This window comes from Anopheles coustani, chromosome 3 (assembly GCF_943734705.1).
Source record: "Anopheles coustani chromosome 3, idAnoCousDA_361_x.2, whole genome shotgun sequence".
In the NCBI taxonomy this organism is placed as follows: Eukaryota; Metazoa; Arthropoda; class Insecta; order Diptera; family Culicidae; genus Anopheles; species Anopheles coustani.
In genome coordinates, this window is record NC_071288.1 from 45,174,967 (window position 1) to 45,198,658 (window position 23,692).

The 23,692-nt window shown below is 41.8% G+C and overlaps 2 protein-coding genes across 2 annotated transcripts in view; one reads left to right on the forward strand and one right to left on the reverse strand.

The window, feature by feature from the left end:
• The window catches only part of LOC131272158 (uncharacterized), a 188,747-nt gene that overhangs the window by 155,651 nt on the left and 9,404 nt on the right, over window positions 1-23,692 (forward strand). The window contains exons 8-10 of the mRNA XM_058273799.1: window positions 14,406-14,531; window positions 14,730-14,894; window positions 16,055-16,169. Coding sequence (XP_058129782.1) covers window positions 14,406-14,531; window positions 14,730-14,894; window positions 16,055-16,169 — 406 coding nt within the window. The remainder of the gene's footprint in view (window positions 1-14,405; window positions 14,532-14,729; window positions 14,895-16,054; window positions 16,170-23,692) is intronic.
• Window positions 17,125-18,562, reverse strand: LOC131272169 (uncharacterized). Its single transcript, XM_058273819.1, has 4 exons — window positions 18,415-18,562; window positions 18,033-18,241; window positions 17,758-17,953; window positions 17,125-17,690 (listed from the first exon to the last, which is right to left on the reverse strand). The coding sequence occupies exons 1-4, from the start codon at window positions 18,455-18,457 to the stop codon at window positions 17,407-17,409; spliced, it is 732 nt and encodes a 243-aa protein (XP_058129802.1). The 5' UTR covers window positions 18,458-18,562; the 3' UTR covers window positions 17,125-17,406.

Here is a 23,692-nt window from a genome sequence, read left to right on the forward strand (position 1 = left end):
TATGCATTTCTATATTTTTGCAGGCGCTCTGCCACTGCACAATCCGGAGTGGATCGCACCCGAGACACCGACATCCGACGGACCGAATGCAAATTAATTTTGCTTTGAAAACTTTACTTGCGAACCCATCCATTGGAAGGTTTTCTTCGAGTGCCCGGAGGAATTAGAATAAAACCGCACTCGTGTCGATCGATCGCACTCAGCTTTACGATCCTTATGCATACGAATTACTTGGCATCGGGTGGGGAATGGTTTTCCATTGTTTTCATTGTTCGTTTATAGAACCAAGAATAAAACCACGCACGTTAGCATGTAGAATAAATGCAAAGCGGACTAATTTGAGTGCAGTGTGCAGTGTTAGTTAATGCATTTCTATTAACATTACAACATATTAATTTTGAAAGCATCTTTCACATTCGCAAAATAAATCTACCAACATAAAAAAAAACCGTGAATAACCGATTTCCTAGTTTCATATAGAGATCTTTTCTTGAAAAAATAGATGAAGTTGAAACAAACATTTACAGACAACAACATGCCCTGTATTTAATACTTAATAATAATAAAAATATATAACTCACAAACAAAAATTTATTCCAATAGTTTTATAAATAAATCTAACGCTGCTTTAGTGCCTTTCATCACAAGTGATAGTTTAATTGGATGAAGTTAATTTTATAATCAATTTGATATGTTTTAAGTACATTATTATGTTTTATGGAACAAATTTTAGCAAAAAGGTAGATAATGCTCATGTATGTATTTCCTAACAAAATTACACAAACTGCCGATCGTATAAAATGTAAAAATGGTCCTTAATCGGTGAAAATGTATAAAAAAATGTTTTTATGTGTATAGTAGATGGTATTATTCACAATTCCACAACTTAAACATACAAAAATTAATAGGACGCATCAATTTTACTTTTCTTATCCAAAAATTAGACTTTTGAATTTGTCTCATAAGCTTACAGCATAACATTTATTGCGTTAATTTAAGCCTACAATCATGAAATATAATTTTGCTATGGCCAATGTTGTTTTGAAACAACATATCCTAAATTTTAAAAATTTCTCTAATAATGCAAACTACGCCAATGTTGTTTTGAAACAACATATCCTAAATTTTAAAAATTTCTCCAATAATGTAAACTACCTGTGCACATTTTATGTTTTTCAACTTTTCTTAACATTTGACTTCACATGCCGATTCGAATCCGCCGATTGGACGTAGCTTTGGACTTCCGCTTCCGTTAATGAGAAAACTTGGCGAAACCGGGTGCGCGTCGGTATGCGGTCATATTCGCCGATGAAAAATTCAATAAATAAATATAGTTCAGCAGCAGCTAGCGGAAAGAGGGATTTTAAACCCCGCCCTTGTTGTACCCTTTCACATTCCCTTCTAGACAACCGTTTCGCAAAATGCCATTCAGATTATTTAGAAAAGTTTTCCCCCGTTCGCTTGCAAGCACCGCAAGTCCGGTTGTTATGCTTTCATTCCGTATTTGGCGCTTTGTTGTTACGCTGTTGAAAAGTTTTCCTCCACCGCGCGTCACATATTTTAACGAACTGGAAGTGGCCACATTGCGCTCAAGGGGTGTTGGCTATACCGAACCGGCCCTCAATGCTCGATCCGGTCGAATCCATGGTGTCCGCCGTTCCGTCGTTTTCTCTCCTGGGTCACTTCCGCGTGTTGAAAAATTGGCCAAAGCCTTCGGTGACAGGCATGCGCGCGCGTGTGTGTGTGTCATATCAGGACCCCTTAATGGTGGTTTCGGATGGTGCTTTGTTTTTCGGCAGACATTTAACGATGAACTAGTTCACATCGAAAGCTAAACCGAGCTGAAAAAAAACACCACTCTCAGCATCTCCCATCAACCATCGATCCATCGGAAAGCATCACATCGGAAAGTTGGCACCGGACGTCGGTGGTCCAGTTGTTTGGCACGTTGCCAACGGCTAACCGGACTCCGACCCCAGGGGGAGGACCTAACCGATCCAGCGTTGGCTACAACTTGTGCTACTTTTTTCATTTTTTTTTTTTTTTATTGCCACAAATTTTATCTCACTAACAGCGTTGACGTAACCCGCGCCAACGTCGAACCGTAGCGCTAAGGATCAGGTTGAAATTTTCTACATTCTTGACAACGTCGTTCCGTCGGCGCTTTCATTATTTTTGCCTCGTGCGCTCGTGCTGTTGTTCGCTTCCGATTGTTTCACCGGCCGTGTCCAGCGTATCGCCAGTATCGGTCAGGTGCTATTATATTGATTGATTCCTTCCTGCCCTAACGGAGGCACCTGCAAACCCAATCAATTCGCCGCTGGCCGTATTTTTTTCTTGTTTCGACAAGTGAACCGAAGACACCTTGAAAGATCATCAACGGTGCGCGGACGCGTCCGATGCAGAACGCGCAAAAAGTGCACTCAATATAATGATTTGAAAAAAAAGCAACATCGATGCTGCTCCGTGATAAGACTGCGACGATGGCTGAAGAGCGAAGGCACGGGGCTCGGTCCACTCGAAAACATGAACTGGAATGCCTCCCGCTGCTTGACATTATCCTTCACATTCCGTTTGCCATCATCGGTGACAGACAATCTACGAATTGATTGGGTTGGAAGGTTGGCAGTTTGATAAATGGTTCGATGGACTGTTTATTTTTCGCCGGCCAGTGAAGCAACATAAAAACCGTTCCTCTTCTCAGCATCGTTACAGTCGTTACAGTTTCGAGTGAAGTTTGATGTGCTGTACTGCAATAAATTATCGTTCTGTAACGTCTTATGCAGTTGATTGAATTTTTAAAGCAAGCATTCATTTTTTAAACAGGCACTTCAACTTCGATTCGATAAGAAATGTAAATATCAAGTAAGCTCCTGAATAAAAATATTGAATTGCGTAATACGAATACTGCTGGAGGTAAATAAAGACATTTTGCTTGAGACATGTTTCCACATGTCAACTACTTCAACAAACAACATTTAATAAATTTTTTTTTTCTCTGTAAGCCTTTTCCTCTGCCGTCCTCTGGGAAATCTCAACCGATACAAGCAGCTTTTGGCCCACAAAGCTGACATCATCATGTGCTGCAAGTGATGGGTTTAAAACCCGGATGAAAACACGCGCATTCTGCAGACCAGGACTCACAATTAAATGACACTATTAATTACTTCCGCTCGGTGACAATTAGTGTGTGTGTCTGTTGTAAAGCGGAAACCGGGAAAAGAGGCCGGCGGTGCTGTATTTCCAAACATGTTTCGACGATTGGACCACATTGGCCCATTGCCAGGGGTGCGGAATTTTGTTATGAAAACTCTTCTTCGCCACTCTGCATCTCATTTTCATTATAATAAACAAGCGTCAGGGCAGAAAAGTTTGACAAAATGCCCGCGGGAACACGGCCCGGACCTTTGGGCAGCGCACCCGACCGACGCTGCAGACGGACGCTTTTCTCGGGGCTCGTCTGCGAAGCTTTTGTATTTTATATTGTTTCGTTTAGTTTTTTTTTCCAGTTGGTCAGCTGGGAACGAAAATGATTGCTGGCTTGCGAGTTTACGAAAGTTTACACAGCAAGTCGTTTATCCTAAAGCGGCGATTTAGCTGTTGTTTAAAATATGGGAGAAAATGAAATACGACACTTTGTTTTCAGAGCTTTTCAATCTTTTCGAATTTAATTTGCTTTTGCTTTAAGTGACAATATTTATTGTGTAATTTTAACCGAACAAGTTTGAAAACATTATTGCTAAGTAATTATTCTTCCAATGAAATAACAATATCTCATTTTATGTTTCATTTTCATTGTTCATTCATTTTGTATAACGCATTAAATTTTAACCAGCCAATATAAGCTCTAGTGAAGAGTTATTGGAATTCATCTTGCTAAAAATTAAACTGATACATTGAGGTATTTTTTATCAAATTTTTGTTTTTCACTGATTTATTGGAAGTTTTTTAAGATCGTTTGGGACGTGAAGTACTGATTTTAAGATCTTTTAGGCTATGAAGGTATGGCTATGAAAGCTTTTTCTTGATTCTATACGATAACGTTACCCTTCAGTGACTATACTCAAGAGTTAAGAAAAATATAAATTGAAGAAAATATATTAATATTATATTTAAATGTTAAATCCATCATCCATCCATCATGAAATTCTTTCCAACGTAATGGTTGCATTTTACTTCGAATGTATCCGATATGTCTCGTCTCGACTAGGTTTTACATCTTTTCATTTAGTCGTAATCGTGTCTGCCTGCAATAACGCGCATATTATTAAGAACAACTAAGACCACTGCCAACATCCAGCGTCGGCTGGGGAGGAACTGGTTGCACCATTAAAAGCTCCCGATATTAAACTCCCCACGGGGGACGGATGGCTTAATAATTAAAAGCAGTGTGCCAGCTCGTTCGGTAACACTTGAGAGTGGTAAGGAAATAAAAAACAGAAAATAAAACGGATATGCCATACACTGAGCCCATAAAACTATGCGAACAACCCGGGATACATCGTCGATTGCTTTAACATTTTCTCATACTACACAAAGCCAGTGTGTGTGTGTATGTGTGCTCAAGATACTATGTGTTTGATTTTTATGTTTGTTACATTAGTTTTCCTGCTTCTCCTCTCCAGTCCAGACACTTCACGATTGATGAGATTTTTCATTCTTTTTCTCGCAGCTCCTGTGTTCCGCATTCCCATCCTCCACTTTCGTGCTTCACTTTCTGGTGCAAAACTTGCTAGGAAAATCAATTTTTCATTTCATCACCCCCGTTCTCACCGAGGATGGAGTCCACGCCATCTTCGAACAGGCGCGATCAGTCGGTCGTCCGTCCCTCCGGCCCCTCCACCTGGACCCTTGCCTAGCCGGGGTGGTTTGCCGAGCGAGAAGTTTCCGATGCCAGCTGCATCGCTGGTGGGACGGATGATTCATCCGTTTCTTCCTGATCGTTGACTGAGTCGTCCTTGCCCACGATCGGCGTCGCTCACACGCCGCCCAGGAATGCTGGGTTTGCAAAAGCTTCAGTTTTATGTCTCACCCAAACGGTTCCCATAGTAATCAATATTAATGCTGGCGTATGTTTTATACATCGCGTACATTCACCAGAGCAACGCCGAGTAAGCACAAGAGAAGAAAACAAACATGCCCAGCCTATCGTCGCGTCACACACCCGTGAACGCAAAGCAGTCCAAACCGTGTGCGGGGAATGGCCATGCAGCAGGCAAGGCAAGGAAAAGTGATACTTATAAACGGTCCATCCTTCCACGAGGCGCGTGCCTTAGTGGCGGATGGATGGATTTTCCCTCGGGCGGCACTCGAACGGTGGTCGCCGGCAGGCTTTGCATGCTTAAACACGACCCACGGCGTTGCCCATTTTCGTGTCTTGGGATCTTTTCACTCGCACTTCACTTTGCACCGGGTGGAAGGCGTCGTTTCCCGGCATCGGTGCATTCCGGGTGTCCGTTGAACGGAGGAAAACGAGCTAACGTGCAGTTCAATTACTGAAATTAGCACTAAGAATAATGGCATTCGTGTGATGAGCATTAGTATGGGTATGTGTGTGTGTGTCTATTCTTTCCTTTTCTTTCCTACTCCTTCTAGTACAGGTGCAATGTGAAGAAAGAGCCCCAACTTATGAGCATGCCGAAGCAAAACGTTACATTGAGTTCAATCTAATTAATTCCAAACTATTTATTTAAGCTGCAACGTTACACACAATCCTTGAGCAACTTTGCACCTCATCGGATGCAGGTTAAACTTAACTGCAATCTGAATCCAATTATAAACTTTCATACAATGTGGAGGGTCTTTCAGCAAAAGGAGGTTGTTATTCTTCTTCATACCGTATGAATATAGGACCTTCATTTAAATTCATTTGTTGCGTTTTTATTCGAAATTCTTATCTTCATGTCACTTTCATACAATAAATAATTGTATGAATCGTTATTGAATTGCTATGTCGAAGTCAAATTACTATAGCTGGTTAGACTGTTTTAAACATGCTTTATTAACAATGAAACATCCTACAATATATCAACACTTGATTTTAACATTCATTTGAGTTCAAGACATAAGCCTGAATTTGGAGAAACTCTTGGCGTGAACAAGATATGTTTGCATTTTAATATTGATTTTTGTATTTTTTTAATACTTCCTCTATTGTTCTATGTACAGCTAGTGTTTTTCTAAATGATGTTTTGTTTTTTTTTTACTAATACTTAATTACTTAAATACTAAAAAATTTATCAATGTGACATAAACAAAATAAACTGAACCCCCTTTTTATTCCCGATAGGTAAAGAAAGGGTTTTATTAACAGGCACATGAATTCAGATTATTTCAAACTACATTTCTTTCAATCTTTCCCATGAAAGTAATGCAAAATAATCCTCTGGAGATGTAAGGAACGTAGACACAATCATAAAACGCTGATGAAACGGTTGTGGTGTAATTTTTTGCTCGATTATACCAAAAACTCTCCTAAAACCCGCAACGTCGAACGGCATCAGCCAAGTCATGAAAATTGTTCAACATAGAAGAAAAATAAAGCGTTATTTCCCAAGGGGGAATCGGCCTGCGCTTAAGTTTTCAAAAAGGTGTTATTAAATTTTAAAGCTTTTCCCCCACACTCTCTTTCACACAGCCGTACACGTACAGATACACAAACAGGGGGGAGGGATCAGTTCCCATGAAAATTATCCAATCGCTAGCGTTTCGCACGGTTTTCACCGGCTTCATGATGAGCTTGCCTCCTATTCGATTCAGTCGGATCCTACGGTGGTCCGATGGGGAAGCCCTTTTTACAGGCCCTAGACGCGGGCACACATACACACACACTAACACAAACGCACATGGTTTTCTTTATCGCTACCAGCGGCGAACAGTTGAAAGGTGCTGAAGTTTGATCTTTAATTTATGCGTAAATTCCATTCCATCGCGCTCGCGTCCGTCCGCTCCAGGCGGAAGCTACAGACACGTTATTTGCGACCGTTCGGCATCGTTGGCCGTGGAAAACTTTTCCATCTCCGAGGGGCGGGAGGCACGCGGGGGAATGTTTTTTAGCGAGTTTGTGTGTTTTCTTTTCTTTTTGCCGGCTTTTGCGCCTGCCATACTCAGTTAGCGCTGGCTCTTGTCTACATTCTCGTATAAAATTTAAATCCGGATTCCATCGATGAGAAAGGGCAGAGGATGTGGGGGGAGGGATGGAAAGCTTCCGCTGGGTTTTCAAAAAAAAACAACGATACTGATCTCAATTTTCCAGCGCAAAATCTAAAACCAAACAGACTCCACTGTACATCCTCATCGGTCGGCATAATTTGTTGGCAGTTTTATTCAACCTTCCAGCAACATCTATATAGCCTAAAGTTACTTATGCGGCTCCTGACAAATGTGAACCTGCAAATACAAACCACCAAGAGTTTGCGACACATTCGTCGCACGATGCCATTCAATGTGCGCCCTTTTGAACTTTGCCCTTTCGACGGAGCAGTCTCACACACGACGGTAATTTATAACCTTTACCAAAAACATTGAAGCGCCTTACTTTCCATTTGCACCGCGAATGTCTCAAGCGTTGTGCTGAGTTCGAACGGAAGGTAAAACAAAAACAAAGAAGCCACAGTCCCGTTGGCGGCTTCTGCTCACCGAACCGAAAGGCGGCAACATAATGAGACGGCGCTGTCAGCCACCGATGCCACGCCGAGACAGCGGCCTAATTGTAAGGCCCTTAGTCTGTCGGAACAGGCACAGGCCACAAACAGAGCAGAAACATATTCCCCATTCGCAGGGAAACTTTTCTCGCGGCACAAACTCCCCTCACTGTCCCGGCGAACGGTGCCATTTACATTCATCCACACACGTGTGCCCCCATGCTGCTCATTCATTGCGCTGATCCTTGAAGCAAGCTGGGGCTGCCGTGGGTGGGTAGGTTTTACCAGCAACTCCCACCCTCACACGCTCGATGGCGAAACAGCAACGCCGGAACGAAGAAAGGATTAACGGCAGCGCTGGTTGACGATGCATTGCGTGGCGCGTGTTAGTGTAACGGGATGTAACTATCACCAGCTCGTTGCCGGATACCATAGCAACGCACATGCATATGGCGATCATGGTGAGGCCACATATCACCCGGGCAACCGTAACCGTAACCGGTGCGCTTAAAGCGAGATTCCACTAAAAAAGCATGCTGCGTGGGCGGCACGAAAAAAGGATCTCACCGCTCGCAATTACAACGTTATTTCTAGCGAACGTTGCTGCCGATTTTCCATTCCGCTTATCATCGGTACCACGTTTCGGTGGAATGAAACACAGTAGCGTTATTCATGAGTGGTTGAATTTATAGCATTTGCAAGCAGAAGTTGATGATGCAATATTTTACCGAACTCGGTAACCGTAATCATCGCTTTAAAACTTGTTTACAGCACTGGTGTAAAATATCTTTACCCCACCCTGCGACTACATACTGGTAAAAGCTGCCATTTGCGTGGTGGAAGGTTTGTTAGCGAACAATGTACGATGTAGGATTTTTGAATCAGTCTTCTTTGTGTCTAACGTGCACATGGCGCAATGCTGAACAATAAACAGTGTGTCAAATGATAGCACGTACAGAGCTGGTGCGATAGGGAGCGGAAAAGTGTCAGCACAACTAGAATGCATTCATCTTGCCCTTTGGATTCTAGTTTCCTTCATAATATCGCTTTTTGTGTTCGTTACTCTTTTGGGTATCCTTCTGTTTATCTTGACGCACGTAAAAGTATCACATTTGCTTTCCCGCCTTAGAAATGAATTTTTCAACAAAAAATTGTACATTTTAAACTGAAAACAACAGGTCTTGTTACCATGTATATCCGTATTTTAAGCAAGTGAATATTGGAAATCTAACACAGAATAGAAATCAGTCAATAAACCACAAAATGGCTACATTTTTTCATATTTTAAAAACCATAGTTTCAATCAAGGAACATATTGCCAAAAATGTATCATTTTTTTTCAAGTTCTTGTACACTCAGCCAAAACAGTTTGGATAAAGTCGAGCGAACTGCCCGTGAGTGAGTGAGTGATGGAAAGAGCAAACGAAATTCCATTAAAATCCTTTAAAATGGAAGGAAACCGAAGGCCCAACTGAAGCCGTTACAGTGTGGCATTAAACCACCCACAGTATGTTTCGGCCGCAGAGAACGAAAACGAGCCTCGGGCGCTTTTACGAGTTTCGGTAAATTTGCAACCTACTTGTTATTCCACGGCACAAGAAACAATGAGGCGCGGGTCCGCGGATCGCTTGCGCCCGGAATACACGGCGGAAGCGAGCGCAAATAGAAAACCGGAAACGAGTATTTATGTACAATTTACTGGAGAGCGTTTGCTTTGGGCGGTGGGTGGTGGTCGCTGCCGTTGCATTTTTCACCGTTTTTCCGCCTGCACTTGGGCGGTGATTCGGTTGTTGTACTTTGTTGTTCATTACGTACCATTTGTACGGTCTTTTGTTTCGTCCGGTTCTTCGAGCAAGGCGGAATCAAGTAAAGACTTTAAACCCAACTTTGCCACGCCATCGACGGCGAGCCTACATTCTATCAAGCAAACTTTACTGTCGTTTGCATTTATTTTCTGGTAAATCTAATTTTTTTAGTCTTCTTTTCGTTCTTCCACCGATAGATGTCCTTTTTTATTTCTTATTTAGTTTCTTTTTTATGTTCTTTATTATTTTGCACAGCAGCTACCTTTTTAATGTTCGAAGGGATTAGATTTTTTTTCAAAATAAGGTTATTTTATGTTCTTGTAAAATTCGCAGTTCATAATTTTGAATGTTATTTTCTTTCAATAACGCTTGATGGTCAACGGGTATCGCAATTTTTAATTAACAGAAACATTACGCCTCAACTTAAAACATTCATTCAAATTTTCCAATAAAATTTTGCTTACAACAAGTGTGCTCTCACTAGTCCGTTGTGTTTGCATTTTAATTCAGATATTCCCTTCATTGTATTCATTTTATTACAGCGTTTTACAGCTCACCTAGCAACCGGGGCAGTGTATGTAGAACATCAAGAATGATAGCCTACTGCAGAGTAATTGATGTAGAATAGCAAAACCCACAAGTGGCAACACAAACCAGTAAGTAGAATATCCATCACTTTCTAGGATCTACCAGAATGAAAGTTGTCGCGTGGATGTTCGAAGTAGGCACGACCAGTCGAGGGGTGCAGGTAAAAGTAGGGGAAAATCGCTTTCCGGTCGAAAACATACTTTTGCGAGGATTTTGTGATTCGCGCTCGTTTTCTGATGCGAAAAAGCGATTTCCCCTACTTTTACCTGCACCCCTCGACTGGTCGTGCCTACTTCGAACATCCACGCGACAACTTTCATTCTGGTAGATCCTAGAAAGTGATGGATATTCTACTTACTGGTTTGTGTTGCCACTTGTGGGTTTTGCTATTCTACATCAATTACTCTGCAGTAGGCTATCATTCTTGATGTTCTACATACACTGCCCCGATTGCTAGGTGAGATGTAAAACGCTGTATTGTGGTAGATAGCGAAACAGAACATATTTACGCATATACAACATGTTAACCTATTACTAAATGTTTTTCTTGCAACTTTTTATGTTAAAGTTATTTCAATGTAACGCTGATGGCTCAAATACATTAATCCATTTAAATTGTACTTTTCATATCACTAAACGGAATATAAAACCTAACTAATAGTTACTGTTACATCGCACGGTAATCGCAGAGCTAGGCCGTATCCACCTCATTCGAATCATTGTTTTCGTATCCCATATGTATCTTACCACGTAATAACAATGTGTTATATGTGTCTTTCAGGTCATCTTTTTTTTACGTTTGTTCGTTCCATTGCAACAGTAAAAAGCTGCCCGGTCCTTCAGAAAGGATTTCTACTATTTGCGCACTCACTAAAGCTAAATTCAGGAACTACTAACTAGCCATTGTGAAGGAACCGACTTACGGAGGGGTTTTTGAAAGGACCGTGGTGCAATCCTCGTTGCAACCCTCCCATGGGACTAGTTGCAGGTGACGCAACGTTCCGTTGTACAATCGCGTGTACGAGCTGCGGTTTACCCGCGCCGTGATCGGTTGACTTTTAATGGCTGTGGTGAAATGCTAGATATTTTGCATTTCCTTCCCACCCTAGGGGATTGTAAATTTGTTTGCATGTACTCGAAGCGACTTTGTTTTTGTTATTTTTCGTTGGAAGTAGCTTTCCCTATTAAGCCACTTGGCTGTCACTGACGAGTGCACTTGTTAAACAGTTGACAACTGTGAAATAGTTCGTGTTACCAAAAAGCAGGTGAATACATAATTATGAAAAAAATACTTTGAGTTTATTAAAATGAACTTGTTTTATTTAAAAAAGAAAAGGCGCTATTTTTTATTTCACTTTCATTGTGAAATAATGAAGATCGAGGCTAGCGTGTATAAAATAAATGCAGTTGCAATTATATAGCAACAGGCGTCTTTCTAGTTTAGTTTCTCTTTTCTAAAATTATGCCCAAACTATGTAATTGAAATTGAAATATTTGTTCAAATGTTGTCTTGTTTTCGGCACAAATGCAACACAAATAAATAAAATTACCTAATAACCTATTTTCATGTCTGACACGACCTAAAAATTTAATCAAATACTGTTTGATCCTTAAAGTTTATTTAACTTTTGAAGCAATCTTTTGACAAAAGACGCATATCTCCTATTAAAAGTGACTATTCCTTCTTCAGAAGCTCTCGAAAAGGGTTGAAATTAATCGTCGTCTGCGAAGCAGAACACTATCTTCAATATCCTTTCAACCCACCACCGGAACATCCGGTGTCGTAGGCTTGTTTTACCCGCAAATAGCGCACACTGTAAAGTTCACGAACCTCACGATGAGTTGATTGATGGCGCACGTTGCAGACCAGAAAATTCGAAACCCTTTAAAAAAACACCCCCAGACCCTTTTTGCACCGTAAAAAATCGGTCCCACTATGTTTCACCACCGTATGACACCTGCATCGAAGGAAAGGCTGCAGAAAATAATGACAGTGAGGAAAAAGAGGGGGAGGCAAAAACAAGGACATACGCGTGCATCCTGTAAAACCCGAGGAAAACGTACACGTCATTTGATTGCATGCATGAACAACAGGGAGGGAAGTTTTTTTTTTAATCTTTCCTATGGCGCTTCGCTGCTTTTCCGAGCGGTTTAAAATTAACATAAGCATAACATCGGGTCGCAAGCTCATCCGGGTCATTGAACCGGTTGGACCGACACATACTACGGGGCCGCTCTTCCGACATCGAAATTGTGGAAAAGGACATGCCCCCCGCGAAAGGCAGGCAACCCACCCTATGACGGTGGTAAAAGCCCAGTTAAGAGGAAAACTCAGAAAAATACGGCACAAACCCGGACACGGCGGACATTTTGCTGTCGCCCCAACCGGGACCCGGTTAGGCAGGTAAATTTATTCAACACACACACCGACCCCTCCCCATCCGATGCCGAAGGAAATGTTCATCCGGTCCAATTTAGTTGGTGATCGCTCTGGTCGCCGGTTAGCTGTGCTTCCTTTTGCTGCACTTGGGATTCGAACAACATCCGTCCGTCGATGCCGGTTGGGGCTGAGGTTGTTCGAACGGGACGGTACATTTTGGATCTGCACACGCAAACATATACGCAGACGAAGATCGGACGGCGGTTGTTGTCGGCGGTTTCCGGCGGGAGAAATCATGCAGAGGTTAATGTATTTAGGAGAAATGCGAAACGGATAAATCAAAGTCGTGCCGGACACAGCGAGGCAAAAACGTTACTCACCAAGGAAGTACTGCGCTTCCGTCGTCAATCGTTGCGGACGTGTTGAGGGCAGCGGCTGAACGTGCTGAGGCTGATGGTACTGGGCAGAAGATGGTATGGGATGCATCGGACAGCAGGGCTGCTGCTGTTGCTGTTGCTGTTGTTTGTAGCGCCGATGGACACCAGGAAAACCAGTGCTGCCGTCGTAGCACTCCAGCTCGGTCGGCTGAACGCCGAGACGCTGTTGTTGAGCCATCATCAGCTGCTGCCGATGTCCTGTCGTCCGTACGGCCGAAGCCGAAAAGCCAGCCGGGCTTGTAACCATCGGCTGAGAACTCGGTTGCACCATGTCAGCATACACCGCCGGACTAATGCCACTTGACATTTGCACCGACTGCTGGTGGTGGTGGTGTTGTTGCTGTTGCTGGTGTTGCTGCTGTAGGTAAGCGGTCGGCTGATGCACCACTGGAACTCCGGGGGATACGTGGAAACTGCCCGGGTATCGCCGCGGATGCTCATGCAGCTGTTGTTGCCCGAACGAACTGCCACCCTGGGGCGGCATCTGCTGACAGTATCCAACAAACTGCTGGTGATCCTGTGCATGCTGCATCGGAACCAAACTGTACGCTTTTTTCCAGGGTGCATTTTGTCAAAGAGAAACGCAACAAAAGTTAAGGGCATGGCTTAGCGAAGGGTGATGAAAATGCTCAGAGGCAAGCCTTGAGCCTCTCGAAAGCCAAAATCAGTCGAATCCCTTTCGAAAACCTACCATCGGATGAAGCTCCCGCAGCTGCCGGCTTAGGATGTGCTGAATTTGGTTTCATGTTGAGAAACAATTTTTTCACTCTACACTGAACACTCGTCGAACAAGGTCAAGCCGAAACTAATGTGATAGCTAATGTAACGAGGCCTACTATACTACTACCGCACAATACGAGCCGTTGGATATACTTTTATTCGCTGTTTCAAAGCAATGCCTGCTTTATTTACGTCTGCTTGGAGTCAGAAATACTCATTCAAAAAAATGTACATGATTTTCACCGTTATTTGGATAAGCTTCTGTTTTAATTTCACAATACTGTTAATAAATACCTCTAGCTAGAGCATAATATGCACCCATAATACACGGTCAGGTTAATTTTCGTAGGAACAATATATTGGTAATAGGAATAAGAGTTCGGTTAGTCTCAGTAAGCGTGGTTTGATTTTGGTTTGTCTAACCAGTTTACATGACCCAGCGAACTTTTGAAGAACTTGAGCAATCAAAAAACTTTCATTGCTACTGTATAAAAAATCGTGAAAACTTAAGTCAAACATGATTGGAAAAAATGTGAAATCAAACACGGTTGATGTTTAAAGTGTTTTTCTAGTATGTGACCAACAGCTATTTCTATTCTTTAACGTTTAATGTTTTGGGATGCTCCCAACTAGTTAAAATAAGTACACTTATTTTTACACTTATTTGTAGCACTGCTGCCTCTAGTCACAGTAAGTCCATTTGCCATTCATTGCCATGACGTATTGCATTCTTTTCGTGGTGTGCTACTTTTTTAGAATAGTGCTATAATCCATACCGCACGCTTTGAGACAGTTTGCTCACGATTTCCATTGCCGTACTGTATCGTTCCAGCTCGACGGGGCAACGTACCATGCCAACCAGACCACGTCACCAGGCGGTGTAGCGCGCAATATCGCCGAAGGGATTTACAAAATTTATGGAAACGTTAATCTAATTTCGGCCGTTGGCAATGACCAAGTGAGTATCTTGCAATCTCGAGCTGGCGAAGAAGTGTCGTACTCTGCTGCTGTTGCTCGGTCAGCCAAAGCAGTGTACCAAGAGATAGTGTTACTAATTTCCTCCCAGCACACCCTTCTGGGCTTGTTGGCCGAGTTTGGTTTTTCCGATGGGAGCGGAATCCCGTAATGGCTTTTTCCCTTTATCCGTTTCCTCCAGAATGGGGCCTATATTCGGCAGCTACTGCCAGATCATTGCGGAGCATCGATTGTCACCCTTGGCACCTGTCCAACGGCCAGCTTTTCCGTGCTGCTCGACCGAAGCGGAGACTGTCGGCTAGTTGTGGGTGACATGGCCGCCCATCAAGCCATCACGCCGGAATGGGTAAGTAGCTGAAGGATTTTAAAAATTATTTTTCTCAAAAAAGCATTATGCGCGCGGATTTTGAAACCGATATTTTTACTACACTTTTTCCTATTTACATGGGACCTTAAGCGAAGGGAAAAAATTTCTTGTTTTCCTATCCCTTCTAGAATGTTTTGTTTTTAATTTTCGAAACTTTTTTCGCAATCTAACGTTTTGCATGAATGATTGATTAAGAATTCAAGCGCCATTTGAATGGCATTCAGTGCGCAAATGTATCCGCATATCCATCTCCACTCGCACGCGGACCGATCAAACGTCCATCGTTCATCGTCGAAATTGAAATTTGTCAATCACAATCCTGGGCCCCGTGAATCCACTCACCATTGTGCAATAAATTACTCCAGTCTTTGTGAAGGGCAAACACTCGTCCACTCCGACCGGAATCCGTGGCAGGTTTATTTAATTAATGCATCAACGTGCTGTCAAAAAATAAAACAAACCAGCAATTGCACTTGTTTCACAATCAATCGAGCCCCATCCTGATCCTTTGCCAGTCATTTGCGGTTATTTATGGTCGCTTGTTGATATTAGGTCGGTCGGTTTTCCATTGCCCCTCTCACGTTTTATGCGGCACGTGCGTTTGTGTACGTGCTTTGGATTCGCCTTGGGTTTCTGGTGGAATAATCAAGCTTCCGGTGGGGAATATCAACATTATAAACACAATTGAACCTGAAAAACAAAAATACTGAAGGACACGGATTTTAGTATAGCTTCTCGAATTTTCACATGCATCCGATTACGGTACGTAGTTTTTATTTCAATGAGTTGTTACAACTACCTCACTTTTTAAAAAGGCTTTAAGACAAAATACATTCAGACTACAAGCTTAGCTAAATTGCATTATATGAGGATAAATGATGTAAATACCTAGGTCGGATGTTTCCTATTGAGAGAACTGCACAGAATAAAATGTAATCTTATTGTAAGCAAAGTTTAGCAAATTTAAGCTAGCAAGCTTCAAATACTACAGAATATAAAAGTATATGATTTATTTTAGCTGAATGGTCTTGGCATCAACCTACTGCATACCGTGCACATTACATTTTACTTCTATAAAAACCGCTTTTAGCTAATTATCGATTACATATTGGTACTGTTAATTACCTTCTTCACCACAGATTAAATCACATACCCACTTGATTCAGCAAGCGCCACTAACCGTGATCGACGCAAATATTAGTGAAGCGGCCATGATGACTGTGTTTGAAGAGTGTCTACTATACAATAAGCCGGGTAAGTCGAATTTTATCATAATCCATTCATAAAGGTCATCTGCGGCTCGTGCTTCTGACCTGCCATCGGTCATATCAATTATGTTAATGTGTTTACAAGCGAACGAAAGGACTTGTGTTTTAACAAGAAAAGAAGACCACTGAACGATAAGTGCTATACAAGCAGTAATAAAATAGCACCCTCGAGCTAGAACGTTATCTTCGCAGCATTGAGCATCGGCTGGATCATAAAAGACTCTACGTACTCATTATTAATCTTTGCAATCATAATCAGTTGTAACCAATTATATGATACATATCTTGAGAAGATTGACAAACCATCTTTTCAAATTAAGGATTAATGTTCGAAAATTTTTATACGCGAAAGCAAGACACACTTTTTTATTTATCCACATGTTTATTTATTACAACAAAATTTATCATTTTTCAAAAATGTCTTCGTCGATTGCTTTTTACTACTCTAAGGGTGAATTATGCATTTAGGCGTATGTTTTATACGGTTGGACGGAATGTTATGTTTTCCATTAATGCTGCATTTCTACTACTAAAGATATTGTATGGACGGTAAACATCAACATGAGATTAATCAGTTCTCACATCCATGCACTTCTTACGAAAGCAATGCTAAATTACATTGCTTTTGCCACTGCCATAAATGGCATGCATTTCTCAAAGGGCAAGACATTTACTGTTATGAAAAGTAATACTACTCTTATCGAGCTAAAACGTAAGAACTGCGTTGAGGCTAAACGAGAGGTTATCGTTAAAAAGTGTATATAAAAAAATAGAAAAGCTAAATTCTACGTACGGACGGACGGGTCTAACGAAATGTGCTAATTTTTGTGCACGATTAAGCTTCGCAATAAGATTTACAATTAATTTCGATTAGAATAGATTTTTTTTAAAAATTGCGTCACATTGAGGCACTTCGCTTGCTCTAAGCCTGGCAAAGCCGAGGGTTCAAACGAACCGACTTATGTAGTTTCAATAAGGCCACGCTGATCGAAGATGTGTGTATAGTTACGTTTTTTTTTAAAGGAAATGTAAATTATCCTGTCACATTTAAGTCCAATTGATTATGCAGTGCTGTTGTGTAACGCGGTATAAGCGTCATGTATACGATGATATGATAGAGATTCTCCATAAGCTTTGTGAGGTTATCGGAGAGGTAGAATACAGGACAATTCATCCTCGTTGTTGGTTTCTGGGACCGGAAGCTTGCTGTTGGTCGTTGTAGCTTATATGTAACCCCCGCTGTGCAGGCTTCGGCTGGTGTGATGAGATGGGTGATACCCGGGTTCGTGCATTTGCATCTGCATTACCAGATTCTTGGCCTCGCGGCGCATTTCGTACGATTTGCGCGATTCCTTGTACAGCAGCAGTGCAGCGAGCCCAAGAATCATGAACGAAACCACCGCCAGCTCATACGACCACGAAAGCACGTTGAACTTCGGGTACATCAGCCAATCGCGTCTGTACGCGTTGCCCCCGAAGATGGCCACGGCTAAGAACATGAAGAAAGCTGCAAGACGCAAGAGGGAGGAAGTGTTATCTATAGTACATAGGAAGAAGAGGCGTTATCAACTTACAAGATGAAGCGATTCCGGCAAAAGAGACGCTACTTAGCAGCCATTCGTAACGCAGCACAAACTTCAGTGGCCACCTAACAATCTCACAGGCCATAATGATCAACGAGCCGAAGGTGAACAGGAAGGAAATCGTCATGAATCCTTGCACCACCATAAGCCATCCCGGCAGCAGATACTCCCTAATCACATAATATTCCTGCAATTAAACGATCCGCCGCCAGACATCATTAGCAAATGCAATTAGCAAATCATGGATCGAAGATTAGTCAACTTACCTCGCTAAATATGTGATGGCATCCGTTGAACTGCTTCGGAAACTGGTAGTACGGATAAGTGAAATCGCGGAAGCAGTACTCCCACAGCCCCATATTCTTGAAGCTGCTGAACGACTCCGGATACGACACGATCCAGTACGGAGAGCAAAAGCTCATCAACAGAAATACGGCCGCAACGTATGAAAGGACCGCTCCGAGCACCAGCGCATCTAAAGAGTGTTGATGAAGTAGATCATTAGCCGTAGTAAGTTGCAGTTTCATTAGAAGACTATGATTTAAAATGCGGGTGTGTCCATAGGACTGCATCGTTTGTTTACATGCGTATAGCTTTGCGATTCCAACACATTCCATTGCACTGATGCATTCGATTGTCGCTACTTACTTGACGCTTTCGGGTATTCATTTTTTTCCACCGTTGAAGACATCGCGGCGAAAAAGGCACTTGGGTTTCGCTAAGAAAAAGGATAATCGGTCCCAAATTTAACTAATTCGAACAAATCAACACATCCACTGCAATACCTGGGCGTGGACAAACGTCCCTGTTTTCGTGTCTAGCGATGTTCGACGACGAATGAACCCACTTCACGGGGGGGATTGGAACGGTGAACCCAGGTCAATGTAGAAACATTAGAATACGATCAATCATATGATCATTAGTAATGTCGACCTGTTAACATTACTGTTCATGTGTTACTAGCAACTGTTTGTATTTTAATTTACGTGTATTAACCGTCACCCGTTCAACCAAACCTACATACGTAGACGTTCAACCGGACTACCCGGGTAGTCCATACATTTTGTATGGGAGACTCCGTTTTCCTGTACTTAAGACTTAATAACTTTTTATCTAGACGTCGGATCGATTTAAAATTTTCAGTGAAGATACTTGATGGTGTTTCTCAAAATATTGTATAACTTTTATAATTTTAAAAATTCATTAAATATGTTAATTTGAGGTTCCAAAAAAATTCACCCTTCACATCTATGACCCAAACCTGTGTAGCTTCAACATTTTAGATAGGAGCTTGCATTTTCTGTATTTCAGTATACATATTTTTGATCATTAAAGCTGAATTGCTTGAAATTTTCAGAAAATTATTCAATTTTTTTTCCAAAAGTGTTTGAGAAATGTTCAATGTTCAAGTAGGAATGTTTCATTCGAAAACACGAATTCGATAATTCAAACATTTATGCCTTACGTATAGGTAATAAAATCTTAATCTAATATTAAATACAAGTATGCTACACATCAATTTGTTCAGAAAATGTGCGCCACAAACACGTTTATTGATCCGCTTCTAGTCGACTATGTGTGTGATTCAAAGTACAAGAAAAGCTAAGTAAAAGTGCGTGTTATGGAAAATATCAATCCTTAGAATAGATAAAACCGAACAGACTTATAGAAGAATTACTAGCAACAACATTTCTGACGAAAAAAGAATTAAATAACGGACAAAACTCTGTTCCCAGTTTGAGCATGAAGGTAGCATGAAGCGACAGAGAGTTAATTAATTTTTACAATATGTTATGCAATTTTCCAAAAAATTTCAAGTAGATAAGTATTTACGAGCAAATATATCAGTACTAAAATACAGAAAAAGCCAACTTCTATGTCAAATATATGAACTACACAGATAAATGGTTTTAAATGTGAATGGTGAAATTTTTTGGAACCTCAAATTAACATAATTAATGAATTTTTAAAATTATAAAAATTATACAATATTTTTGGAAACACCCTCAAGTATCTTCACTGAAAATTTCAAATCGAACCGACGTCTAGATAAAAAGTTATTAAGTCTTAAATACAAGAAAACGGAATCTCCCATACAAAATGTATGGACTACCCGGGTAGTCCGGTTGAACGTTTGAGGGGTATCAACCGAAAAACGCAAATAAAAATTATTTAAATTCCTTGGAATTTTTTTTTCTTTAGCAAAACGATAGAAAATTAGTTTTTCTAGGCATTCTAAAAATTTCATGCCGATACGTCAATCCAATCAAAAGTTAGAACAAAACAAAACTCTGAAAACTACCCGGGTAGGCGGTTGAACGGGTGACGGTTAAAGTTTTGATTACCAAAGTTCCTGGATTCAATTCCGGGTATGAATCCTCGAATGGGTTCCCACCACCAGCTGCATAGCTGTCATTCTCAGCGCTGCCAACATGAAGCAATTAAATAGAAATATAAAATGAACGACACCCTTTCAGGGTTCATTATATTCAAAATTGTTAACGAAACATCAACTATTCACAATATGAAACGGTTACTTACAGTGTTGCCTTTTCATCAACCATTTAAAGTAAGTTCTTAATCTAAGTGAACCTACGTTACATGGGTATCTGTATTTGATGTACGAAAGAGAACTGGTGCGTTACTCGAGTAAATTTACCGTTCTTATGACTACAAGAATTTGAAATTTCTAGAAACCTTCCAAGTGCTTTTCAAGTCACCGATTCAAGTGCTTCCGGCATCAAAAATACAGTGTAACCACCATCAATTTTCAGATACGGGTGTCTTGCGTTCAAAGTGTGTTCAAGGCGTGTTATTCAAACAAAATGTCTCTACAAATTGATGCTTCGACGGAAGGATTAGCTTCCGGTAGTTCTTCTATTATTTCCGACAGTGCGGAAGCTTCTTTCGTCGGAAAAGCGCATAATGTGCAGAACATGTTATCAACAGTTTTTTCACGAAGTCGTCGGGCAGTAGAAACAACACCGTCATTCAACCAATATCTTCAACTAAGGAAAGAGGATGATACTCCAAACAAAGAAGGTCCTGTTCCAATCGAGCATGTAAAAAGGAAATGTTCAACCGGCAACAGTTGCGAGAAGATGGTATCTAAACGAATGCGGCTCGACAGTCCAACTGACTGGAGAAATATCCTATTTTCCCCATCAACGACGAACTTGGGACAGACGCGGCGCGATCGAATCAATCGCCTTAGAGCCCATTTGCATCGGAACCAGTTGAATGTTGTAGATTTTTCCCTTCAGCGTAGCAGCTCAATACAGTATTCGATTGCCAGGCAGCGAAACCAGGGTGGATCGACAAATTATCAAAACTTTTGGTCTTACCAGAACCAGAACTGTAGAGGAGAGAACCACGGGAGTGTTTCGGAGTCTCAGAACAAACAGCCCGCATTTAATCCATCCATCTACAGTAACATGTCGACATCGCATAACAAAGTCGCACGTTCCTCCTTGGCATCTCCCTTCTACGACGGGGTCACGCGTTATGGTGGCGCATCTGCTGTGCCACGTAACCCTAGATATAACATCGAACAACGCATGATGTCCAGTCGGACTTCCGCGTCTGCAGTGAAGAAAAACAAGAGGGCCTTTGACGACAATCAGATAAAAACCAGAATGCTGGCCACATTTTCTGCCCCACTGGCTGAGGCGCGTAGGTGTGCAGCAAACGAATTTTTGCGTCAGAAAAATGTGATTAGGGAACCGCCTGAGAACTCATTCCGTCGTCAACCAAACAGCTGTGTGATACATTTGCAGACGCCAGAACGCCGCCAATCATTTCCCTTCAAAGAACTAATCGTGCCCCGAATACTTGAGCGCAGGCAGCAGCACCACGAACAGAAAGTAACGTCCGTCAAATGTCGGGACTTGTTCAAATTCGCCGTTCCACTCGTCCTGCCAGATGTTAGACTTCCCGAGCCACCGAAGTCTAACGTGTTCTCTGCGTTTGCAACATCGGATCGACGGAAAGAATCTATCACACAAACATCTGGACCAACTACGGCTCGACCATTTGCGTCATTGGGCACCTCGTCCGAAATCAAATTCACATTCAGACATCATGCCGAAGATCCTGGTGCAGCCTCGCGTCATAATGAAGTCGAAAACAAACCATTCGTGTTCAGAGCCACCAAAAAGCGGAGTGCATGCTCAACTAAGCACTTTAGTTATGTTTTACCTGAACTATTGAGTTAAAGCACCATCGAACAACTTACCGAAGAGTCATAATGAGCAGTGACGATTCCGATGATGATGTGAATGCGTGAGGTACTAACGGAATGTACTAATGGCCTCTAGACGAGGCGAAAGTAACTACTGTGCCGACGTATGGACCATTTAAAATTAATTACATTATTTTTGCTAATGAACTTTATAAAACAAATAACATATATTTTTATGTGAAATGAATGTCTTTGTCCTGATCGAGCTCCATTCATAATCGTTCTCAGTTACCAAACTGATACAATTCTGTTGCCACTCTCCTTCATTGCCCCTCCTTATCTTCCTCTCGAGCAGGGCTAAGAAAGGTTGTGTAGCTTAGGACAAAGTAACTATGTTGGAGTCGCATTTAATGCCTTGACATGTATTGTAAGTGGAAGATTTAGGTCGCATAGACTTTCAACAATTGTAACTAAAGCTTCGGATTGATGGAGCCATTGTAATCCTCCTTTTACTTTCGTTTATCATTCAGCAGCCGGAGTTTATTCGTTGTTTGGATCCTTTGCTTCCAGTATATACCAGGAACTGGATTGATTAAAAAGGGATGGTACCCCCATCCATTTTGGGGTAATCCTTTATGGAAAGCAAAGGAATTTGAGAGATTACTTATGTGACTCTACAACCGCTGAGCGGTCTTGGCCTGACAAAGCTCCATCCGAAACCACTCACGCTCGCTCGCCACTGTTCCAATCCCATATCCCTGCTTTTCTGGCGGATTCTTCTACGCCATCCTCTGTCCTTCGGAACGGCCTAAAAGTACTTTACAGGCACGATCGTCCGGTCTATTCGCATGATATGACCAGCCCACCAAAGCCTGGCGAGTCTAATTCGCTGTACGATAGTGGGGTCTCCGTACAACTCAAAGCGTTCGTCATTATATCGGCTCGCCCATTTTTTCTCCTCACAAACGGAGCCAAAAATCCTGCAGAGCAGCTTCCTCTTGAACATTGTTAAAGGAGTTTCGTCAGATTTTTGGCCATGTCTCAGAGGAGTATGTGAGCACTGGAACTATAAATGTCCGGTGTAGTCACAGTTTCGACTGTCTTGGCAGGTATCGTGAGTGGAAGAGATTTTTCAGACAAAAGACAAGGATTCTTCTTCTTCTTCTTCTTCTTCTTCTTCTTTCGATTAGCAAGTCGGGGTATATCCTCCTACGCTAAGTCGAACAATTTGTTCCCTTACTCGTAACCAGAGGCGTACCGACTCTGTCCGAACTCCTATGAAGGGGCTCGTCCTTAAGGACCGGCAATAAAAGCCATATGTCCACCCGCCGTCCCCGGCAGGGATAATTCCTTCCGTTGTCAAGACACAAAAACTCGTGGTCCGCTTGATTGACTCAAACAGCACGACATGTGCGGCAGCTAGGATTTGTCTGACCTGAGCTCCAGCTCGGCGTCACCACGCGGTCGTGCCGTAACCTTACTTTTCTGCTAACCCTTCAGGAAACTCGTGCACTGCTAACATCCGCTCTGATGCACTACCGAACTGGAACTGGACAAGGATTCTAACATATCTGATTTTTGTTTCCAGGGACTTTCCTTAGGGGATTCGTAACATCATAAACAAAAACAAAACACAATCTGATGAAATTTAATTTTTATTTTATTCTGTATAAATCTTACCGCATCCGGAATATATTTTTCTTTCTTACTACATGTATTTCGAACTGATTTTTTGTTTAAAAATTC